The following is a 20987-nucleotide window of genomic DNA, read 5'->3' on the forward strand; positions in this document are numbered from 1 at the left end:
GCCATTTCCTTCTCCAGGGGATCTTCCCAACCCAGGGATCAAACCCGTGTCTCCTGCATTGCAGGAGGATTCTTTACTGCTTGAGCCATCGGGGAAGCCCATGTATAGATCATAATGACTGATATTTAATATACTCTAAATGTAAACTAAAATTTAAAAAAAATATTAATTTATTATGAAATAACATTAATAAACCCATCACATGGTAGCATAACATTTATATTTAAAAAATAAGTGTATTTTCCAAAACAAAACCATTCAAAGAGAAAGTGAGGGTTTTGTACACCTCTTTAATGTCTGGTCTACTAGCAGACAGCTGGACCCTGGTATCTGCTGATACATCCCGTCTGCGGTGACACCACAAGTCATGCAGCCTTTAGACACTCCTTAGCGAAGGCGAGTGAAAAGTCAAATGAGGTGTCAGAATTGCTACGAAAAAAAATTGACTTCATGAACCTCCTAAAAGGAGCTCAGGAGCCTTAGGGGTCCCAGACCACACTTTGAGAAGTGCTGATGTTAATAAATCTTTAATTGTGGTAAAATTTCTGGGCAGTCTGTAAGTCCTGTAAGACATCCTCCTCCTTCAAGCAAGAAGATAGTCAGGCCATCCAGGGCCTCCTCTTTCCTGTTCTCAGTCTCCACCCCTCACTACTGATGGTGAGCTTCACCTGAGTCCAAGACCGGGCTGAGGCAATTTTAGCTTTTCAACTAAAAAGTAAGAGGGTGATGCCGTCATGGGGGTATTTCTCTGGTCCTGCGTCTCCCCTGTCCGGCTTCCCCGAGTCTGGGAGATGTGGTTGCCTGGGCTACAGTCCTCCCACCTGCAGTCAGTGCCCCCAGCAATAAAAAACATTTTCTTCCTTCTTAAAACAATTTTTGCTTCTGATGTGTAGGTGGGTACCAAGAATTTGGCTAAGATACTGATATCAGTGACTTCACATAGAGATGTCTCTAGTCAGGAGAGAGAAATGTTTTTTTAAGTGGATAAGTATTATGAGTCCATACTTTGTGTGGTCCATTGTAAACAGTCAGAGGACAGATGAGGCATAACACCCGTCTTCAAAGATTTTTAAAAGCTGGCATGTGAAAGTGAGATAAAATACATTCTCTATGACTAGACTGCAGGTTTGTATTACCAGAGGAGAGTTTCAGTACCTTGGGATAATTTGAGCTGCTTGGGGTTAGTCAGGAGTATTTCACCAAAATCTCTGTTCTTTCATCACCCCAGCAGAATCTGAGTGGGAGGGGTGTCCCTAAATGTATTATTAGATGGGAGGGAGTTTGTACTAAGAGACATCTAAAGCAGCCTCCTCTTCCAGGATTACTTACTTTTTAGTGTCCTTTTACAGAAGAGATGTGTTCTTAAAAATGTGGCTGTAAGGTCCATTTAGTTAATTGAAACATAATTACAGTATTGACTTAAAAACATATTACTGTAGAAAAGACTAACTGGTTTCAGAAATATAAAAATGCTATGTAAGACTACAACAAATGTTTTACTTATTAATAAAAAGACAATTTTAAGCTGAAATAGTAATGATACTGGGAGTAAAATCAGTTCTGATTTTAGATTTTCTAGAATCTAAGTTTTAAGACACATTAAGCACATGTCTGTTGTAAGAGAAGTCTCTCTTTTAAAACCCTAAGTGTCAGGCAAGGTGATTTGTTGGGGCTGTTACCATATCAAAGCTACCTGGGCTATTGATTTCATAGTGAAGCCAACACCTGGACTTGATTTCTCACTTGCATTGGTTGCAAAAGTGTTTCCATAATCTTTTTCCTTAAAATGTTAATTTCCATGACATAGTCATGATCTAAGCAGGATGATATATAGGCTATTTAGCCACTGGAGGCTGAAGGGCTCAAGATGAGAACAGAGCAATGGAGCCTGCAAAACTGTAAGTTCTGGAACCAGGAATTTAGGTGACTACCTGAAGAGTTGGTATGTCAGACTGGGTTAGAGACCTCCACTGGCATGTTTAGGGGGCTTCCCAGGTGGCTCAGTGGAAAGAATCTGCCTGCCAATGCAGTAGACCCAGGAGACTCAGGTTTGATCCCTGGATCAGGAAGATCCCCTGGAGGAGAAAGTGGCAACCCACTACAGTTTTCTTGCCTGGAAAGTCCCAGGGACAGAGGATCCTGGTGGACTATAGTCCATGGGGTCACAGAGAGTTGGACACAACTGAGCGACCAAGCGTGCACACTGGCATATTTAACTAGGATTTCAAGATCACTTGCTCAACCTGTGCAGGTAGCCCCATCCAGGTGTTCAGTTTCACATCACTGTTCCCCTCTTGTCCCTCACACACTGGAAGTGGCCCAGCTGCAGGTAATCAGAGATGGCCATTGCTGAGTAGGAAATGTGGGCACCATGCCAGAACACCTGTTCTATAGCGTGAGGAGGGAGGGCGGTCCAGGTGAGCCTGGAGCCCATCTGTTTCTAGTCCCCCATGACTCAAGACGAGGCAGTGGGCCTCTGAGAGTGCTGCAGTTTCCTGGCTTTCTGGTGACTCTCTGGGCTGGTGCCTCATTCCCAGTGTCCCTCCTACTCCATGTATCTGTCCTCACCCCTCCTGTTCTGGCATTTCTTTGATTGTGGCCAGCAGAAAGTTCAGATCTCTCAAGAGTTCTTGCCAGTATTCATAGTCAGTCTTTTCTGAGGCATATGTCACTAAATTGAAATGTGTATATGTATTGGCCTATTTCCCAATAATTGTTATATTTTATTGTTCCTGTGACCAGATGCTTTTATATTGATCTCTTCAAAATGGCCAATAAATTATATACCAGAAGGAAAAAATGACAGATGCTTTATGGCCCTCCCACAAAATCAAATATTTTCATTGATTAGATTATGAAAGGCTCTCTTTAGTCACCCTAGCCAGAGCAACAACAGGATACTGCAGCCAATTATATTTATTGGTAACTGCTCTGTAAAGATTTTGGCTGTATTCACTTTCTGTGACATTTCTAATAATGATTCTACAAGCACTATGAGAAAAAGTATTCCAGACTGTACTCTTACAAAGGTTAAATTGCAAAAGAATATTTAACTGACACTTTAGTACTTAATCATTTGAAAGGGGGGAAAAAGTAAAATTTTATTTCAGCTTTTCAAAGTACTTTTCCAATTATCAACTAAGTATGATCAGTAGGAAATAAAAATCATTTTCGTTGAACAGTAGTTTTTGAAGCCCAGAATATGAGAAATTTAATGGCGAATTTGGTTCTGCAAGAGATATTTTAGAGTTCATTTGGGCTTGTAGAGATACATCCAGAGGAAAAAGAGACTAGGGAAAGGAGGGATCCTTGGAAAAGAAGGGGCAGATAATTATTTTTTTCATCTCCATTATTGTATGCTTCGTGTTAGGTGAAAGCTCGTTTGATGAAGATGGGGCATCTTAATTCAATGAACATATTTCTCAGACAAGAAATTGACAGAATGCAAAAAGTCATTTCAATACTTCGCAGTAGCCTGAGTGATCTAAAATTGGCCATTGAAGGCACCATCATTATGAGTGAGGTGAGCTGTGACCATCTCAGTAGCCGTTTCCCTCTTTTGTTGAATTTTCTTATTCTCAGATTTTAACTCTGTCTTTTTTCCAGAACTTGAGAGATGCTCTGGACAACATGTATGATGCCCGTATACCCCAGATCTGGAAAAGAGTGTCCTGGGACTCATCCACACTGGGCTTCTGGTTTACTGAACTTTTGGAAAGAAATGCTCAGTTTTCCACCTGGATATTTGAAGGGAGGCCCAATGTGTTCTGGATGACTGGTTTCTTCAATCCCCAAGGTGGGTGTTCATAGGACTGTAGGATAACTTGGAAGTCGTGAGTGGTTGTATAGTAGCACTGTGTGATAAATGTATGTTATAGAGAACAGTATAGAAGTACAGCTTGCTGCATGCTGGAATCATGCTTTCAAAGGTGTAGACCAGCAGATGAACCTTCTATATTTGTTTTACGAATTCAGTCTGAAGTTCTGTCTGCTATATTGCTTCTACAATATTGGGGCAAAATTCCATTTTTCTTCTCACCCACTTAAGCAAGCAAGTCTGTGGTTAGAACAATGTGAAATACTGAAAAGGTTTTGTTCAAACATTAGTTTTTTTTTGTTTTTTTGTTTTTTTTCCCCAGTATTCTTTTTTTTTTTTGTCATACATTGATATGAATCAGCCATAGATTTACACGTATTCCCCATCCCGATCCCCGCTCCCACCTCCCTCTCCACCCGATTCCTCTGGGTCTTCCCAGTGCACCAGGCCCGAGCACTTGTCTCATGCATCCCACCTGGGCTGGTGATCTGTCAAACATTAGTTTTTAAATGTTTATGAAAGTGACAAAAATGAAGCACCAGAATATGCAAAGGAAAATGTTCCTAAGGCTCAGAAAATTAGACTGATTTTAAAAATGACTGTGTGGCAAAAGTTTTATTCAGTGAACTTCCAGAGTCTGTCCCTGCTTGCTTGTTTTTTTTCCCCTCCCCTGAAAAAATGCTTTGTGATCCCACTGCATATATTCCTTCATTATAGAAGTATTTACTGAATAAGTTTCAGACTAGATCTCATAGAGTTCATAAAAGTTCAGAAATGCAACAATTTTTTTTTCTTACTATGACATGGATAGTTTTTTCAAGTAACTCTTGGCAAGAATGAAGAGACACTGGGTTCCTTACAGTTCAGCACTTTATAGGCCCATTATTAATACAATTTAAGAAGTATTCACACTTATTTAGGATGTACTATCGTTACTCCGTAAGCAACTTCACAAACACTCACATCGTTACTCTCAGCAGTATGGTTGAATCTCATAAAATAATATTAAATGAAGGAAGTCAAACAGGACACATTATAATGTATGTATACCATATTCTTTGTGATGTATGTATATTGTATGATTCCATTTATGCAAGGAACCAAAATAAGTAAAATAGATCCAAGGTTTAAAAGTCAGAATAATGGTTACCCTTGTGGGAAAGGGCAGTGATTGCCAAAGAGCACAAGGGGGCTCAGGGGGTCTGGGAATGTTCTACTTCTTGATCTGGATATTGGTTACAGGGCTACATTCCCTTGGTGAAAATTTATCAAGCTTTATACTTATGAGTTGTGCATTTTTCTTTGTATAAATGATACTTAATAAATAGTAGACATTTATTTGTCCTCTGTGTACATGCATTCACTCAGTTCATGAATTTTCAAGTGCCTTAACATTTTCTAAATTTAAAACATTGATCATGGTGGTTTTTAGGCACTTAGCAAATTATATTGGGTTGGCCAAAAAGTTTATTGAGGTTTTTCTTTACCATCTTATGAAAAAACCCAAACAAACCTTTTGGCCAACCCAATACATGGCACATTATTATGTCGATAGACTTTAGATTTGTGAAGAACAGCCCCAAGATTTCACTTAATCTGTTTTTCTCCCAGAATTCCCATTGAATTTTGGGAGGAAAGAAATTTTTATTATGGTTCTCAGATTCTTGTGTCTACTTGTGAGTCTCTTTCCTCCATACCAGCCCTCGATTTGAGTAAGCTGTCACCAGGTGATTCCCAGCTTGGGAGCTTAAAGAAATAACATTTAACTTGATTAGGATTGTTCAACCATCTTTCATTTGTCAGCCCATCCACTACGTGCTTTCAATAGAGAGAGATTTGAGACCCGATTCCTGCCCCAAAGGAGCCCATAATCTGGTTGGTAGGACAGAAACATGAGCGACTTTAACAGAATGTGGTAAATGCTCCATCCGAGTGAGAGCCAAGTGCCTCAAAGGTGCAGAGGACAGAGAGGTACCTTCCCCCGAGGCCGGGCTTGAGAAGAGCTGCACCTGGGACCCGTGAGTGGAGTTCGCAGAGGCAGAGGCTGGAGATAAGAGCATCCCAGACGGAGACCTGAGCAGAGACAAGGCATGTCCAGGGAGAGAAGACCCGTGTCGCCTGAGCTCAGGAGGCAGGAGCAGGGGCGTTGGCGGGTGAGGCTGGGGTGTGAGGTCTTCCGGGGGAGTTTGGGCTGCATCATAAAGGCAACAGGAAGTCACCGAAAATGAGGCGAAGGTAGAGTGTAGACTGAAAGAAGGACGTCCACAGCAAGGAGACTCTTATCAGGTCCAAGGGAGACAGCCTGAGAGCTTGACCAGGTGCAGAGGAGGAGGCAGATCTGCTGGAGTGATGAAATGGGGGTCTTTGAGAGAGGAGGAAGTGGCAGCGGCTGAGGCTGAAGGCCAAGCACAAGACCGGGAGCCTTAGGAGAGGGTCCACCTGGGAGGATGGGCAGGGAGCCTGTGCAGGAGGGACATCCAGGCGGGCAGGTGTGCCGGCAGACTTCAAATCAGTGATTAGGGAAAAAAAAAAAAGGTGAGATCGTTAAGTCCATTTTTAACATTTAGAAGCCAAGGGAGCGGGGTTGATTTATCCACAGCTTTCCACGGACATAGATGGATAAATCATATATCACAGCACAGTCTTTTTGAGCAATTGCTTTTTTTCCATTAGAAATGTGCCTTTCAATAGTGATGTATTAATATAAACTAATATTTGTTACTATTTATTGAGAAGTATTACAAACCAGAGCAACATTTAAAGAAATATAAATATAAATCAGTTTTCTTATTTGCCTTGTTAATAACACTGATCCTTTCTATTTTTTTTTCTTCATTTCTATTTTTAAACTGAACTTGGATTCCTTCTCTCGTGGCTCTCCATGTCTCTGAAAGTCTTGCACTTATTCAAACATCCTACCTTTACACACCCTTGCTTTCTGTTTGTAGCACAGAAGAGTGGAAGTCGGATTTCCCTACCTACCAATCACTTCTCTGCTTCCTTTGCCTTTTCTTGACATGGGAGACGAATCACTTTCAGTTGCATCTTACCTGGCTGAATCAGAGAGGTTGCAGCAACCCCATGCATGTTCATAGGCAGCGTGCAAGCAGATAAAGACCTCTCCAGGTGGAAGCTTCTCTGGTCACTATCTGACCTCAGCGATTGATTTCTCGACATGGTGTAACTCCTGGGTTTTATATCATCTAACCCAGTCCCCTTTCTTGAAATAATATTTTGGCCCAAAAGATTTAAGTAAATTATTTTTCAATGGCTATTTTTTTTTAAGATTTTTCTTTTGATGTGGAACATTTTGAAAGTCTTTATTGAATTTGTTAGGAAATTGCTTCCATTTCATGTATTGGCTTTTTGGTTGCAAGGCATGTGAGATCATAGCTCCCGGACCAGGGATCAAACACACACACCCCACATTGAAAGGTGAAGTCTTAGCCACTGGACCACCAGGGAAGTCTCTAAGTAAATTGTTTAAAGAAACCACGGCTTAAGTAAAACACAATGTCATTTGCTAAGATGCCATAGTTTATTCAGAAATATATATAGTCAAAATCACCTAGATTGTAGAATACTTGAAAATGTTTCTTTCACCTCTGAACATTTGTCTTGTGTTCTTGTAATGTTACCTGGCATCTGATACTGTCTGATGTGTGTTTCCCATCACGCCCCTGGTGAGCGCCCCTTGGGCCTAAGTGATGCTGCAGGGACAGGTGATGGGCCTCATTTGCCTCCCCCCTCCCCCACCCCAGTCTGTATCTGAGCTCACCCTGTTTGTAGCACTGTTCTGTCTCTGTGTGGTGGTCAGATATTTTGTCCTATTGAAGAGGCTGTCAGCCAGCCACCCTGGAACTAATCTCGTGTGTTCAGCCCCCTTCACAATCATTTCTGTAGCAACTGATGAGCTCAATCAGGTGGCAATTAGATTTGATTATTAAAGTGGTCAAGCTCTCTATGCCCATGACCCTGTGACATTTGTTCAAAGGCCCAGCTTTGGGCATTGCGTGGAACGGCCTCCCAGTGGATTACTCAGGCTCAGGAGAACCTTTGTGCTCCACTGGGGCTTCCCAGCAGTAACTGGCGTGCACACGCACACGTATCATTTAAGACTGTGTTGCTCAGCGTTCTCGAAGGATTATGTGGTCTCCTGTTCCCACAAGGGTACCTTTTCAGAGCATCATGTACACATGACTTAGATTCTGATTTGTGTGTGTCTGTGTCGTAGGTAGGGATGTGTTTAAACTCAGAGATTATGAGCGGACATGCGCTTGACTTCAAGCCGAGGGAATTGCCTGCCTTCCAGAACCTTTTAATTGATAGCCTCGCTTTGCCATTCAGTGTGGTGTGACTCACAGGTGCTGCAAACAAAAGGGAGGCCGAGGCTGGACGTGCTGTCTGGGCCTCACCCCTCTGTGTGAGACTGAACCCTGCCCTGTCATTATTTTCCCAATGTTGAACTCAATCTGGAGCGTGATGCCATTTGGATGCCGAACTGCTCTAGCTTTTCTGCTTTGTTCTTTACTGTCTTGACAAGCCACACCAGATCTGTTATAGCTGATATCAGCAGCAATTTAGTATTCACTACTACAAATCAAGATTTTCAGTTAGAAGGGAGTCTACTGGAGCAAGGAGATGGACAATTTTTGTCCTGTTATCTTTTGTTCCTATAACCTCTTGTCTTGCCTGTGTATTTGTTCTTTTTTTAAAAAAATAACTTATTTATTTCTGGTTGTGCTGGGTCTTCGTTGCTGCGTGCGGGTTTTCTTAGTCGTGGTGAGTGGGGGCTACTCTTCATTGGGGTGCACAGGCTTCTCATTGCGGTGGCCTCTCTTGTTGCAGAGCACGGGCTGTAGGCGCTCAGGCTTCAGTCGCAGCACACAGGCTTCGGTCGTTGTGGTCTATGGGCTTTAGTTGCCCACAGCCTGTGGAATCTTCCTGGACCAGGGACCAAACCTGAGCCCCCTGTGTTGGCAGGCGGACTCCTATCCACTATCCAGGGAAGTCCTGTGTGTTTGTTTTTAGGGCAACATTGGCAGCTGCCAGCAATTTCTGAATGCTTATCTTGAAGATAGTCATAAAAGCTTGATGTTTGTTGGGCAGAAGAGTACAGCAGGGTTATTAGTAGAACTTTAGGATTGGAAGGGACTGGGGATTTTTTCTAATCATAACAATCCCAAGTCTGCCCCAGAGCTACCCCTAACATCTGAGGAAATCCGGGCGAAGGGTTGTCAGGGTTCCAGACCTCAGTCTGGGTGAGAGCACTCACTGCCCTGACCCTGAATCCCAGAACCAGAGAAGGATTGTGGACACTTTAGAAACACCTCCAAGTGAATAAAAGCCCATCCTTCTCACCTTTGTGGGGGAGGGGCTTGATGCGCTGGCTTCAGCCTCAACCACATCCCTATGAGTCTAGTCTGCCTACGATCACCGTCCTTACCAACCCTCTAGTTCCTCGTCATTCGGCTGGCTTCATCACCACACTGAGACTGCTCTCTCCAAGGCCACCAGGTCTAGTGGTCCTCCTGCTAGCTTCATTTCACACCTTGGCTTCCATCTATCACCTACCTCGGTTCTCCCCCCACCTCTCAGAGGGCTGCTTCTCAGCCCACTTTGTGGGCTCTTCTCAGGCAAGTTCTGCCCTTGGCCCTGGTCCCTTCATTGATGACCTCAGTCATTCTCACAGATGCAGTTGTTTCTGTCTACTTATGATGGACTCATCAAAAGTCCCAGTGTTAGCTTCTGAGTCTTACTTCCAACTGTCACCGTGAACTATTCCATCCTCTGTCAACCTCACCAGGACTACCATCTGTCCATCTTCCCCCTAAACCATCCTCACCAGGACCTGCACTGTTTGCTTGTACATGCCCACCCTCCAGATCACCCTGACTCTTCTAAATAGTCCTTCACATCCTAATAACTTGAAAGAGGGAAATCAGGAATGCATAGGGTGGTGGAAGATGGGAGGGGATGGGAGGAAGGAGTGACAGATGCTGCCAGAGGTCAAGTAAGGTAGGGCCCCAAATAGCCAGAGAGCCTTATCAACCAGGAGACTGCGGGTGAGAGAAGTCTCAGTGGAGTGGGTGGGGAGGTGGAGGAGTCAGATTTCAGGGTGAGTGAGAGACCAGAAAATGGGGAGACAGAGAGTGAGGATGGAGGGCATGGAAACTTCCCTCGAGAAATTGGACTTGGAAGAGAAGAAGGGAGTTGGAGGAGCAGTTGTCAGAAGAAAAAACACTTTCTTCCTTCTTCTTTTAATAGTAGGACAAGCTTGAGCCTATTCAAATACTGGTGGGAGGAAGCCAGGAGAGAGAGAGCACAAAGATACCACAAGGGGGCGAAAGAAGCAGAAGGCGTGGTTCCCCAAGTGGAGGGATGCACTCCAGGTGGGAGGAGGGACACCCCGACCACTGTAACAAGGGAACAAGGAAGGAATGAGCCAAGGAGCCGATGAGCTTGCTGGATAGTGGCAGGAAGTTAAGGGAATTCCCATCTGATGTTTTCTATCTTTCCCTTTACTGAGGAGGCCAAGTGATCTCAGGAGCAAGGTGTTAAAGGAAAGATTTAAGAAGAGTGGCAGAAGTTCGAGAAAGAGGGCTAAGGAGGACAGGACTGCTAGATGGCTTTGACGATCCCATCAAGGCTAGTGGTGGCTAAACCATGGTGGCAACTGTGTACTGACCTCGGTCTTGCCTGGAATAGGTTTAAGAAGAAGGGCACCTGGACTTGTTTAGCACTGGAGTTCTGCTGGGTGAGTGATGAAAAAGATGGGTCTAGACTAAATAGGGGAAGAAGTGAAGAAAAGGGGGTGGAGTTGAGGAGCAGGTCTTTGGAACTGAGAGGTCAAGATGCTGAGTGGGATACTGAAGAGACCCAGAAGGCGGCAGGAGGCTCCATGAATGGGGACCAGTGGGCACTTGGCAGGGACAGTGAGGAGAGGGGCATGTGGATGGAGGGGGATTGTCCAAGCAGCAGAGATTCTCATCCAGGGGGAGGGGCAGTTGGGGAGGACAGGGTCTTCAGGGTTGAGCCAGCCTCCAGGAAGGGCAAGAAGATGGAGAGAATGTTCTGTGCAGACATGGAACATGGGAGGGTCTGCTAACCGCCGACCCACTTCAGCGGGAAGAGTGTAAAGGCTGGGGAGGGGGCAGAGAGGTGTGAGGTTGGGTGAAGGGAGAGGAAGCATAGAGGAGCAGAGAAGGGGCAGGGAACGTACAGCAGTTACAGAATTACAGAATTACGTTTTGGCATGTGAGACCCAGCAGGGTTAGCTGATCCCAACCTGGCCAAGAGAATTAGCCCCAGTGCTCCGGCTTGTACTCCGTGTCCTGGATTAACAGCATTTTAGAAAATACATGCATATCAGGGGACTCTGGAAAGACTCAGCTTGCATCACTGATAGCCTTCCTCATATTTCGTTTGTATCATAGGGCATGTCTTTTCCCACTTACCAAATTGTTCTGCAAACAGATATGAGTCCGTGATCTCTTATTGGCCTGTCATGCAGATATTTTTAACAGAGCAGAGGTTCTCAATCCTGCCCACACAGTAGAATCACGTGGGGAGGTTTTAATACATGCTAATCCCTGGGGGCCCAAACCAGTGACTTCAGAACCTCTGGGGATTAGTTCACTCAGTTCAGTTCAGTTCAATCGCTCAGTTGTGTCTGACTCTCTGCGACCCCATGAATCGCAGCACGCCAGGCCTCCCTGTCCATCACCAACTCCCGGAGTTTACTCAAACTCATGCCCATCGAGTTGGTGATGCCATCCAGCCATCTCATCCTCTGTCGTCCCCTTCTCCTCTTGCCCCCAATCCCTCCCAGCATCAGGGTCTTTTCCAATGAGTCAGCTCTTTGCATCAGATGGCCAAAGTATTGGAGCTTCAGCTTCAGCATCAATCCTTCCAATGAACACCCAGGACTGATCTCCTTTAGGATGGACTGGTTGGATCTCCTTGCAGTCCAAGGGACTCTCAAGAGTCTTCTCCAACACCACAGTTCAAAAGCATCAATTCTTCGGTGCTCAGCTTTCTTCACAGTCCAACTCTCACATCCATACATGACCACTGGGAAAACCATAGCCTTGACCAGATGGACATTTGTTGCCAAAGTAATGTCTCTGCTTTTTAATAATGCTATATAATCAGTCTTAAAGTATCTTTTGGTTGCTCTAAGGTGTGAGGAACCTGGGTCTTAGACCATTGCTACCTGGTATGTGGTCCAGCAGCCAGCAGGAGCAACATCACCTGGGAGCTTGATAGAAATGAAGATCCTCAGAACCTACCTACCCTCAACTTACCTACTGAATCAGAACCAGCATTTTAATAAGCGATCTTTCCCTTGGCATTAGCTGTGAACTTTGAGAAACCCTGCCTTAAAACAGTACTGAAGCCTGGTCCCACCTCTGGATATTCGATTTAACTTATCTGGGCTATGACCAGGGAATTGGAAGTTTCAAAGTCTTCCCAGATATTTTTCATTTTCAGCCAAGATTAAGATCCCTACCTTACAGCATCGAGCGAAGCATCAGGAAAGGTGCCTGGGGCATTTTTATTCAACTGGGTGAATCATCGTCATCTTTGCTTAATGATTTCTGACCTTTCATTTAACTTACCAATGAGCTGCATTTGCTTCTCATTTTGGGGAAAAAACTGCCTGTCATAATCTTATGGCAGGAACATCATTTCTGTTCATCTTCCAAAATGCTCATGGGAGGCTTAGTAACTGACAAGACAGGAAATACTGAACAACCGAAGGCTCATTACCTAAGGACTGGTTCATTTATTAAAGGAAAGAAAGCATTGCCTATAGGATCATCATTACAGAATACCAACCAACTCCTTGTGAAATAGAGAAGAACCTTCCTGATTGTGCTCATTTCACACACTAGCAAGGTTATGCTCAAAATTCTTCAAGCTAGGCTTTAGCAGTACGTGAACCAAGAACTTCCAGATGTACAAGCTGGGTTTAGAAAAAGCAGAGGACCCAGAGATCAAATTACCAACATTCATAGAGAAAGCAAGAGAATTTCAGAAAAATATCTACTTCTGCTTCCTTGGTTATACTAAAGCCTTTGACTGTGTAGATCACAACAAACTGTGGAAAATTCTTAAAGAAACAGGAGTACCATACCACCTTACCTGTCTCCTGATAATCCTGTATGCAGCTCAAGAAGCAACAGTTTGAACCGGACGTGGAACAACTGACTGATTCAAAATTGGGAAAGGAGTACGTCAAGGCTGTATATTATCACCCTGCTTATTTAACTTCTATGCAGAGTACATCATGCAAAATACTGGGCTGGATGAATCACAAGATGGAATCAAGATTATGGGGAGAAATAGCAACAACCTCAGATACTCAAATGTTACCACTCTAATGGCAGAAAGGGAAGACGAACTGAAGAGCCTCCTGATGAGGGTGAAAGAGGAGACTGAAAACGTTGGTTTGAAGCGCCAACATTTAAAACACTAAGATCATGACATCTGTTCCCATCACTTCATGGCAAACAGAAGGGGAAAAAGTGGAAACAGTAACAGATTTTGTTTTCTTAGGCTCCAGAATCACTATGGATGGTGACTGCAAGCCATGAAATTAAAAGACACTTGCTCCTTGATAGGAGCAAAGACATGACCAACCTAGACAGAAAAGCAGAGATAGAAAGCAGAGATATCATTCTGCTGACAAAGATCTGTATAGTCAAAGCTGTGGTTTTGCCAGTCGTCATGTATGGATGTGAGAGTTGGACTATAAAGAAAACAGAAGAATTGATGCTTTTGAACTGTGGTGTTGGAGAAGACTCTTGAGAGTCCCCTGGACAGCCAGGAGACCATACCAGTCAATCCTAAAGGAAATCAACCCTGAATACTCATTGAAAGGATTATGCTGAAGCTAATGCTCTAATACTTTGGCCACATGATACAAAGAGCCGACTCATTGGAAAAGACCCTGATGCTGGAAAGATTGAAGGCTAAAGGAGAAAGCAGCAGAGCTTAGATAGTATTACCAACTCAATGGACATGAATCTAAGCAAACTCTGGGAGACAGTAGAGAACAGAGGAGCCTGGCATGCTGCAGTCCTTGGGGTTGCAAAGAATTGGACATGACTTAGTGACTCAACAACAACAATAGCATTCCTGATTAGTTATTTATTCTGTTGCTTCCAAGACCTTGTTTGAATTGATACCAAAAGCCTTCTACAGCTTTCTTCAAGCCAGCTGATTGCACAGGTCAAACAACAGTAGTTTGTTTGCTGAAATGTTAGGTCTTGACTATTACAGGAACTCAGATAACAAGTGTTATTTTAGACCTGAGTTTCCAGAGTATAATCCAACCTTAAAAGTACATTTTGCAAAAGAACAAGCTTGACAAGTGTTTTAGGAATTTGTTATGCTATATGAGTTAGAAGGGCAAAGAAAATTTAAAGCACCTCAGTTAGCCTGCATGACACTCATATGTTTGAATGGTTAAATCACTCATTTTTGCATGGGTGGTTAAATCTCATGAAAAATAGATTATTTTTGTTGAGGACTTTCCCCAACTTTTTGTTTCTCACTTCTGAGTCAAACACATGAATGCCTGAATCACTTTTCCCACCACTGATGATTGAAATTTGGCTTAAGAATTATTAAAATTAAATTAGTGCCAAGACAAAAGTACTACTTCTCAAGCTTTTATAAAGAAAAATATATCAATAGTCTTTTAAAATTATATAGGTTTCAGAAAACAAGAGATTTTGATTTCATTAGACTTGATATCAGTCTATAAGAAAGATGGTCATTCATTTTTAAAATTCGATAAAGAGCAATTCAGTGGATTTGCAATTCAGTTTGAATTCTGCAAGATCATGTTCTTCTTTTTAGGAGGCCAAAAAAAAAGCTATCAAAACTTGAAAAAAAAATATGTATCTTCTCCATGTTCTGAGTGGGAATGAGCCATGGAATGGTTTCCTACCCTCTGCTCTCAGGCCTCAAATTATTTATTGAACATTTTCCTTTCTTAATAGCTGAAGGTAATATGCATTCTAGATTTCATCTCCTGGCATACTAAGAGTGCTTCCTAAACATTAGGAGGCTTACTGTTGAAGTCAGCCAGACAACATCATGCATATTCCCCAGCAGGGAGATGAGAGAAGGTGATATCTCCTTAACCATACTAGAATTTTTTCAGAACACTCCACCATCAACTGAAGTCCTTGTCTTGGGTGTGTTACATAAGAGAGAATCTCTCTCACCCCTCACCTGGCATCTGCTACATTGTTCTGAGTGCCATAGCAAGTGAGGTCAAATTTGCAATTTGGAACTTAAAATATTATAGAAAAATCCAGTTTTTCAACTAGTGCAGATGGATAGTTACAATCATTATTCATGCCTTATGCATTATGACTTTGTAGATTCATAGATCAATGATGAATTTTAAAATATCATAAAATAGGGTCAATTTAATTCTGAGTATTCTACTTGGAGGCAAGCTTAAAGTTGAGTGATGAAAATGACATTTTCATGGAGTCACTTAGAATGGAGGATTGGATTTTATTACTGTGGTCATATATACCTGACTGGGCTTCCCAGGTGGTGCAAGTGATAAAGAACCCGCTTGCCAACGCAGGAAACATAGAAGACCCGGGTTTAATCCCTGGATCAGGAAGATCCCTAGAGGATGACATGGCAACCCACTCCAGTATTCTTGCCTGAAGAATCCCACGGACAGAGGAGCCTGGAGGGCTATAGTCCATAGGGTTGCAGAGCTGGACACAACTAAAACAAGTTATCATGGCATGGCATATACCTGACTACCAAACACGCGACATGTTGACTACTAAAAGAAAATGGGATCCCCAGTATTTAAAGTGGAAGTTGATATAATCACCTACTTGATCAGATCATCTCAAGTGACTCCACATGTAGACTACAGATGGGTCTTGACCAGAAATTGCTGCCAGGCAAACGTCTACCATGTTTCCTACTCCCTGTATTTAACACTTTGCATCATAAAACCATCCTTTCCTACTAGGCACTCTTAGTTTCATGAAACTATCTTTAGAAGAATCACTTATAGGACTTCTCTGGTGGTCCAGTGGTTATGATTATACATTTCCACTAAAAAGGGCATGGGTTCGATCCCTGGTCAGGGAAGTTCCACATGCCTCCTGGTGGACCTAAAAAAAAAAAAAAAAGACCTTCAATTAGGTCCTCTGGTTGACTGGCCAACTTTTCTTTTGAATTAATGCAGGGGTTCTTGAGTTTCCTAAATCCTGCTTTTAGTGAGAGCTCTGAGTAAACTTTATAAGATGCAAATACAACTAAATTATTTGCCTACTTCAAATAATCAGTGGCTTCCCACCATTCACAAAGTCACCAGGTCCGAAGTCTGACCCTGCAAAATGCTGCCTCTGCCTTTGTTCTAACCTCATCTGCCATTACTGCCTCACCTGTAGGCCTAGACTTCCATGCCTTTGCACGTGCTGTTCCCTTAACTGGAATTATCCCATCTGGAAAACTCTTACTTTCAAGACTAGTCTTTGACTTCATCTTCTCAATTCAGCCTTCCCTGAGCTGTCTTCTTGAGTGGTCCACTCTGTTCTCACCTCTTTACTTATAATGACATCAAGGTGTATATCCTGCTTCCGTCCACTTTCCGTGTAGACTGAGCTCCTTGGATGCAGGGTCCATGGATGGCCTCTTCATCATGTGGGACTCTCACCTCTAGCATACCTGGTATATGGTGGCCAGTTCTAAGAGACTTAGGAATGAATGAATGAATGAGGGCCTCCCCAAGTGTCTAACAATAATGAGGGAGGGACTTGAGAATGGAGAGAACTTGACTTGTTCATTAAGCAGGCTAGAGTCCTACTTTACTTATTAAAAAAAAATACTCATTCATTTGGCTGTGCCACGTCATTGTTGCATGCAAGATCTCTAGTTGCAGCATGTGAACTCCTAGCTGTGGCATGTGGGATCTAGTTCCCTGACGAGGGATTGAACCTGGGTCCCTTGCATTGAAAGCACAGAGTCTTAGCCACTGGACCACCAGGGGAGTTCCTATTCTTTCTTTCTAATTCTAACAGGTGTTAACTCACTGCCTGCCTTTATGCCTTGTAACTTTCCCTCTTCTTTCCACTCCCATTCAAACCTGATAAAATATTACCACTTTCATGTTGGTTTGTGTATTAAAGTTCTCACAGTTCATGAATCTAGGAGTAATAGGGACACACACTTCCAAAATTTACTTGTGATTGTGAATAAAGGGCCTCATGATTTCCAGTATTAACATGGAGGCCAAAATGTAATATATAGGTCACAGGTAAAGTATCCTAAGATTTTGAAGTCCATTTTGAAGTTTAAGGTATAGTTTTTAAACATCAAATGCTACTCTCCAAGATAGACTTCTCTAATTGAATTGCATGGCAATAATTTGCAAATATTACGTTTAAAGAAAGGCCACAATATACAGAACCATGTATTGTCTTAAAATAACTGTATTATGCTCATTAAAACATGGAACGTTCCTTTCCGGTGTGATTGCTTTGTTTGATCAAATTGAAAGTCAGGCTTTCTATTTTGGCATTATGCCTTATTTCCTAGACTAAATGAAATTATTCCATTAGAGCAAATAGACGCTTGATAATGGTTTGATTCCAGTTTTAATTGGAATGCTGTTCTCAGAATATTTTACCATTCCACTATTATTCCTTGATACTGGATTTTCAAACAGAGACTATAAGCTAGCACTGGGTTACAGCCCTCAGAAGACTAGAGTAGTTGAAATCCCAGGGGAATTTCAAACCACGACCTTGTCTGAGGCAGAGACGGTGCTGTTTTCCGGCTGTCTGCTGGCAAGACGTATTTAGTTGATTGAAACAAAACATTGAAAGAAACATCCCTTCTGAGGTTTGATCTCAGCTCCTCTCAGATGGGCACACATCTGGAGATGGATAAGCAGCTAACTACACAACTCCCCCTCTTGTTACTAGAGTAGTCTGCACCAAGGCATCACGATCATTTCTTTCTCCTTTTCTAAGGCTTCCTGACTGCAATGAGGCAAGAAGTGACCCGTGCCCACAAAGGCTGGGCCCTGGACTCTGTGACCATCCACAACGAAGTTCTGCGGCAGACCAAGGAGGAGGTCACATCGCCCCCTGTGGTAGGTGCCGCTGGGCAGGAGCAGGGACGCTTCTGGAGCTGGGGCTCCAAGTTCAAGTTCTGCTGAACGTGGACCTGTGAGCATCTCCATCAGGTCCTCTGGCTTTGCAGTGAGGGTTTCCTTGGTTGTAACCAGGACACCTCAATGCCAACTCCTCCTGCATTTGCCAGAGTGGGAATGAATGATAAACACCAGGAAGTCCCCAAACTGCATTCTTTGTAATTACAAGTTACATTTGTGCGTGCTCGAAAGGACTTTCTGCATGTCTCCATCCACTGCTGTGGGGTACTCACAGAATTAATGAGGGTTGAGGGCAGTAGAGGCTAACAGGACTGGCAGTCCTGAGCTCTGGGGCCAGTTCCAGCCATGTCCCTTCTTAGCTGCAGGACCCTGGGTGGAAGGACAACTTGCCTGGAAAATTCCGTGGACAGAAGAGCTTGGCGGGCTATCATCCATGGTGTCACAGAGTCGAACCTGATGCACACACCACACCACACCACACCACTGACTTAATGATGGTATCATATGTGCTAATTTTCTGGGATGGCCCATGGTTTTACTGTCAAATCATGTACTTCAGATTTTGGTTCAAGAGGTATGGTTCTTATATTCTTAGCCCACATGGGGGATTTTAGAAAACACTTTGCAGCTAACCTCCCTCTCTTTAATTGTAATATAGATTTCCTTTCTCTTACCCAGTCCTCACTGGAAATGGAAAAATGGTCACCATTTTCTACATAAGTGTATCTTATGAGCTTACGTGATTGTTGGAGTCTCCGCCGTGATTCCCTTTAGACTTTTTTCTTACTGAGCACATGTTCTATGGCTCCCCAGTGCCTGCAAGATAAAGTTCAAGCTCTTCAGTCTGGTATCGACAGTCTTCCACTGTTAAGCCCTAACTTATTTTATAACCATTGAACCTGCTGCTCAGTAAAATGCGTGGACTTTCCTGACCATCCTGCCTCTCTTGCCACCCACCCTCTCTCCTCTTGTGTTTCCAAGTGCAGCGCACGCTCCAAGGCCCTGTCCTCCACAGTCCTCCCCGGGCGCTCCAACCACAGCGACCTCTCAGTCACTGCGCTTGGCCTCAGTGCCCTTCACGAGGCGGCCCCTCTAACGAGCATGTGCTGGTAATCAGGTCATGTCTTTTACAGTTTGTTCTGTGTGTGTGTGTGTGTTGCCTCTTGGCTTACTGGTGAGGCCCTCAAGGGTAAGTCCTACTGTGTGAAAGACAGACACAGGCTGAGGTCAGCCACTCTGGGACCCCTTCTCCACCCCCCGCCCATCACTTCCGCTCTTGCTCTGCATGTCTGACCTCTAGGGGCGCTCAGATGAAGTTAGAACCGCCTGTTGGCTTGCTCAGTGCAGGTTGAGATCCCAAGTGGCACCCAGCTCTGAATCCTGTCCTGGGTGCTCCCGCAGGACCCCGCACCAACTCAGAACACCCCCGTCAGAGACTTTCATTTGCAGCAGAGGCAATCTGGCGCTGCTGGCTGAGTCTTTGGTCCCAGGCCGGTCCCCCCCAGGCTCGAATCCCCAGTGACAGAAGCATTTCTATATCACTCATGTACTTAGTCACTCAGTTGTGTCTGACTCCTTGCAGCCCCATGGACTGTAGCCCGCCAGGCTCCTCTGACTATGGGATTCTCCAGGCATGAATACTGGAGTGGGTTGCCATACCCTCCTCCAGAGGATCTTCCCAACCCAGGAATCGAACTGGTATCTCCTGCATTTGCAGGCGGATTCTTTACCAGCTGAGCTACCAGGGAAGCCCATAGCCTCCAGCTATGCTGCCGAGGAATGGTGGGCTCAATATTTCACCAAGGAATGCATCCTCTGGTGTTTTCTTCTTTGGGTAGTGTTTTAAGATTGCTGTGCATTCTCTTTCCAAACTGATGACCTTCGTTATGGCATTGGGTGTCCACCTCACAACAGTTAACTTTTTAAAACTTCCTGGTATCTTCTGCTTGGCTCTTCCAGGAAGGCGTATACATTTATGGGCTGTACATGGATGGAGCAGCCTGGGACAGACGGAATGGGAAGCTCACAGAATCCACCCCCAAGGTGCTCTTCACACAACTGCCCGTGTTGCACATCTTTGCCATCAATTCCACGGCGCCCAAGGACCCCAAGCTGTATGTGTGTCCCATTTACAAGAAGCCCAGGCGGACTGACTTGACCTTCATCACTGTGGTGTATTTGCGAACAGTCCTCTCCCCCGATCACTGGATCCTGAGAGGTGTGGCCCTTCTGTGTGACATCAAGTAAGTTCCTTTCCACCTGCTGAGGGCCCTGGGGCCATGGGCAGTCAGTGCTGTGGAGAGACTCGGGGAGGCGTGTCTTTCTCCCTGATGATTGCTTGATTACTCTTTCTAAATTAAAAAGTTGATATCTTACAATCACTTGTTTGTGTATGTTTTCTCTCATATCAATATTTTGAAAGATGATTCAAAAGTATTTTTTTTTATTCCAGGCAGTCATATTCCATTTATAATCATTTTTTAGGTAAAGTCCTACTTTCATGTTTGAATACTTTGGAAGATTTGAATTTTTAAAAACTAAAAGTATTAATTTGTTGCATCCCAAAAAAGAGTCTAGTAGATGCAATCGTCTCTCTCAAATAAAACCCACCTTTCCTTTGAATAACATCGACCCAAGCCTGAGTTTATGCAAATATATTATCTTTTGCTTGTTGTTTGCATTTGGTCTTCTCTCCGTGTTTGTGAAATGGGAATTGAAGGGTTCCAGTCAGTACCCCCTTGGGACTTATAGCTGGTGGTGTGAAATATTTGAGACAGAAAATCCACTGGGATGGCTGCCCTTGCAATTTAATTTTATTCAGTATTATTTTTAAGTGCTTTTGAGGCCCAGAAATCTCTGAGTCTCTAGCTCTCCCCTCCCAACTCCAACTCCACAGGAGATAATGAAGCACACATTTCTAGGCAGCAAATGGAGAAGGAAAAAACAAACTCCATCAAATGAAATTAGGTTACATGCTGAATGCTTTAAACAGCAAAGTCT

At 43.6% G+C, this 20987-nt stretch overlaps 1 protein-coding gene across 2 annotated transcripts in view; it reads left to right on the top strand.

Moving 5' to 3' along the window:
- DNAH8 (dynein axonemal heavy chain 8) overlaps positions 1-20627 on the top strand; it is a 322922-nt gene extending 302295 nt beyond the window's left edge. The window contains exons 88-91 of one of the 2 annotated variants that reach the window (XM_043450439.1): positions 3371-3523; positions 3607-3796; positions 17845-17966; positions 19947-20627. In XM_043450439.1, the coding sequence (XP_043306374.1) occupies positions 3371-3523; positions 3607-3796; positions 17845-17966; positions 19947-20234 (753 nt within the window). In that variant the 3' untranslated portion in view covers positions 20235-20627. The remainder of the gene's footprint in view (positions 1-3370; positions 3524-3606; positions 3797-17844; positions 17967-19946) is intronic. The other variant, XM_043450440.1, reaches the window with a different exon arrangement.
- The last annotated feature ends 360 nt before the right edge of the window (positions 20628-20987 follow it).

The sequence above is a fragment of the Cervus canadensis genome, chromosome 28 (genome assembly GCF_019320065.1).
Source record: "Cervus canadensis isolate Bull #8, Minnesota chromosome 28, ASM1932006v1, whole genome shotgun sequence".
Taxonomy (NCBI): domain Eukaryota; kingdom Metazoa; phylum Chordata; class Mammalia; order Artiodactyla; family Cervidae; genus Cervus; species Cervus canadensis.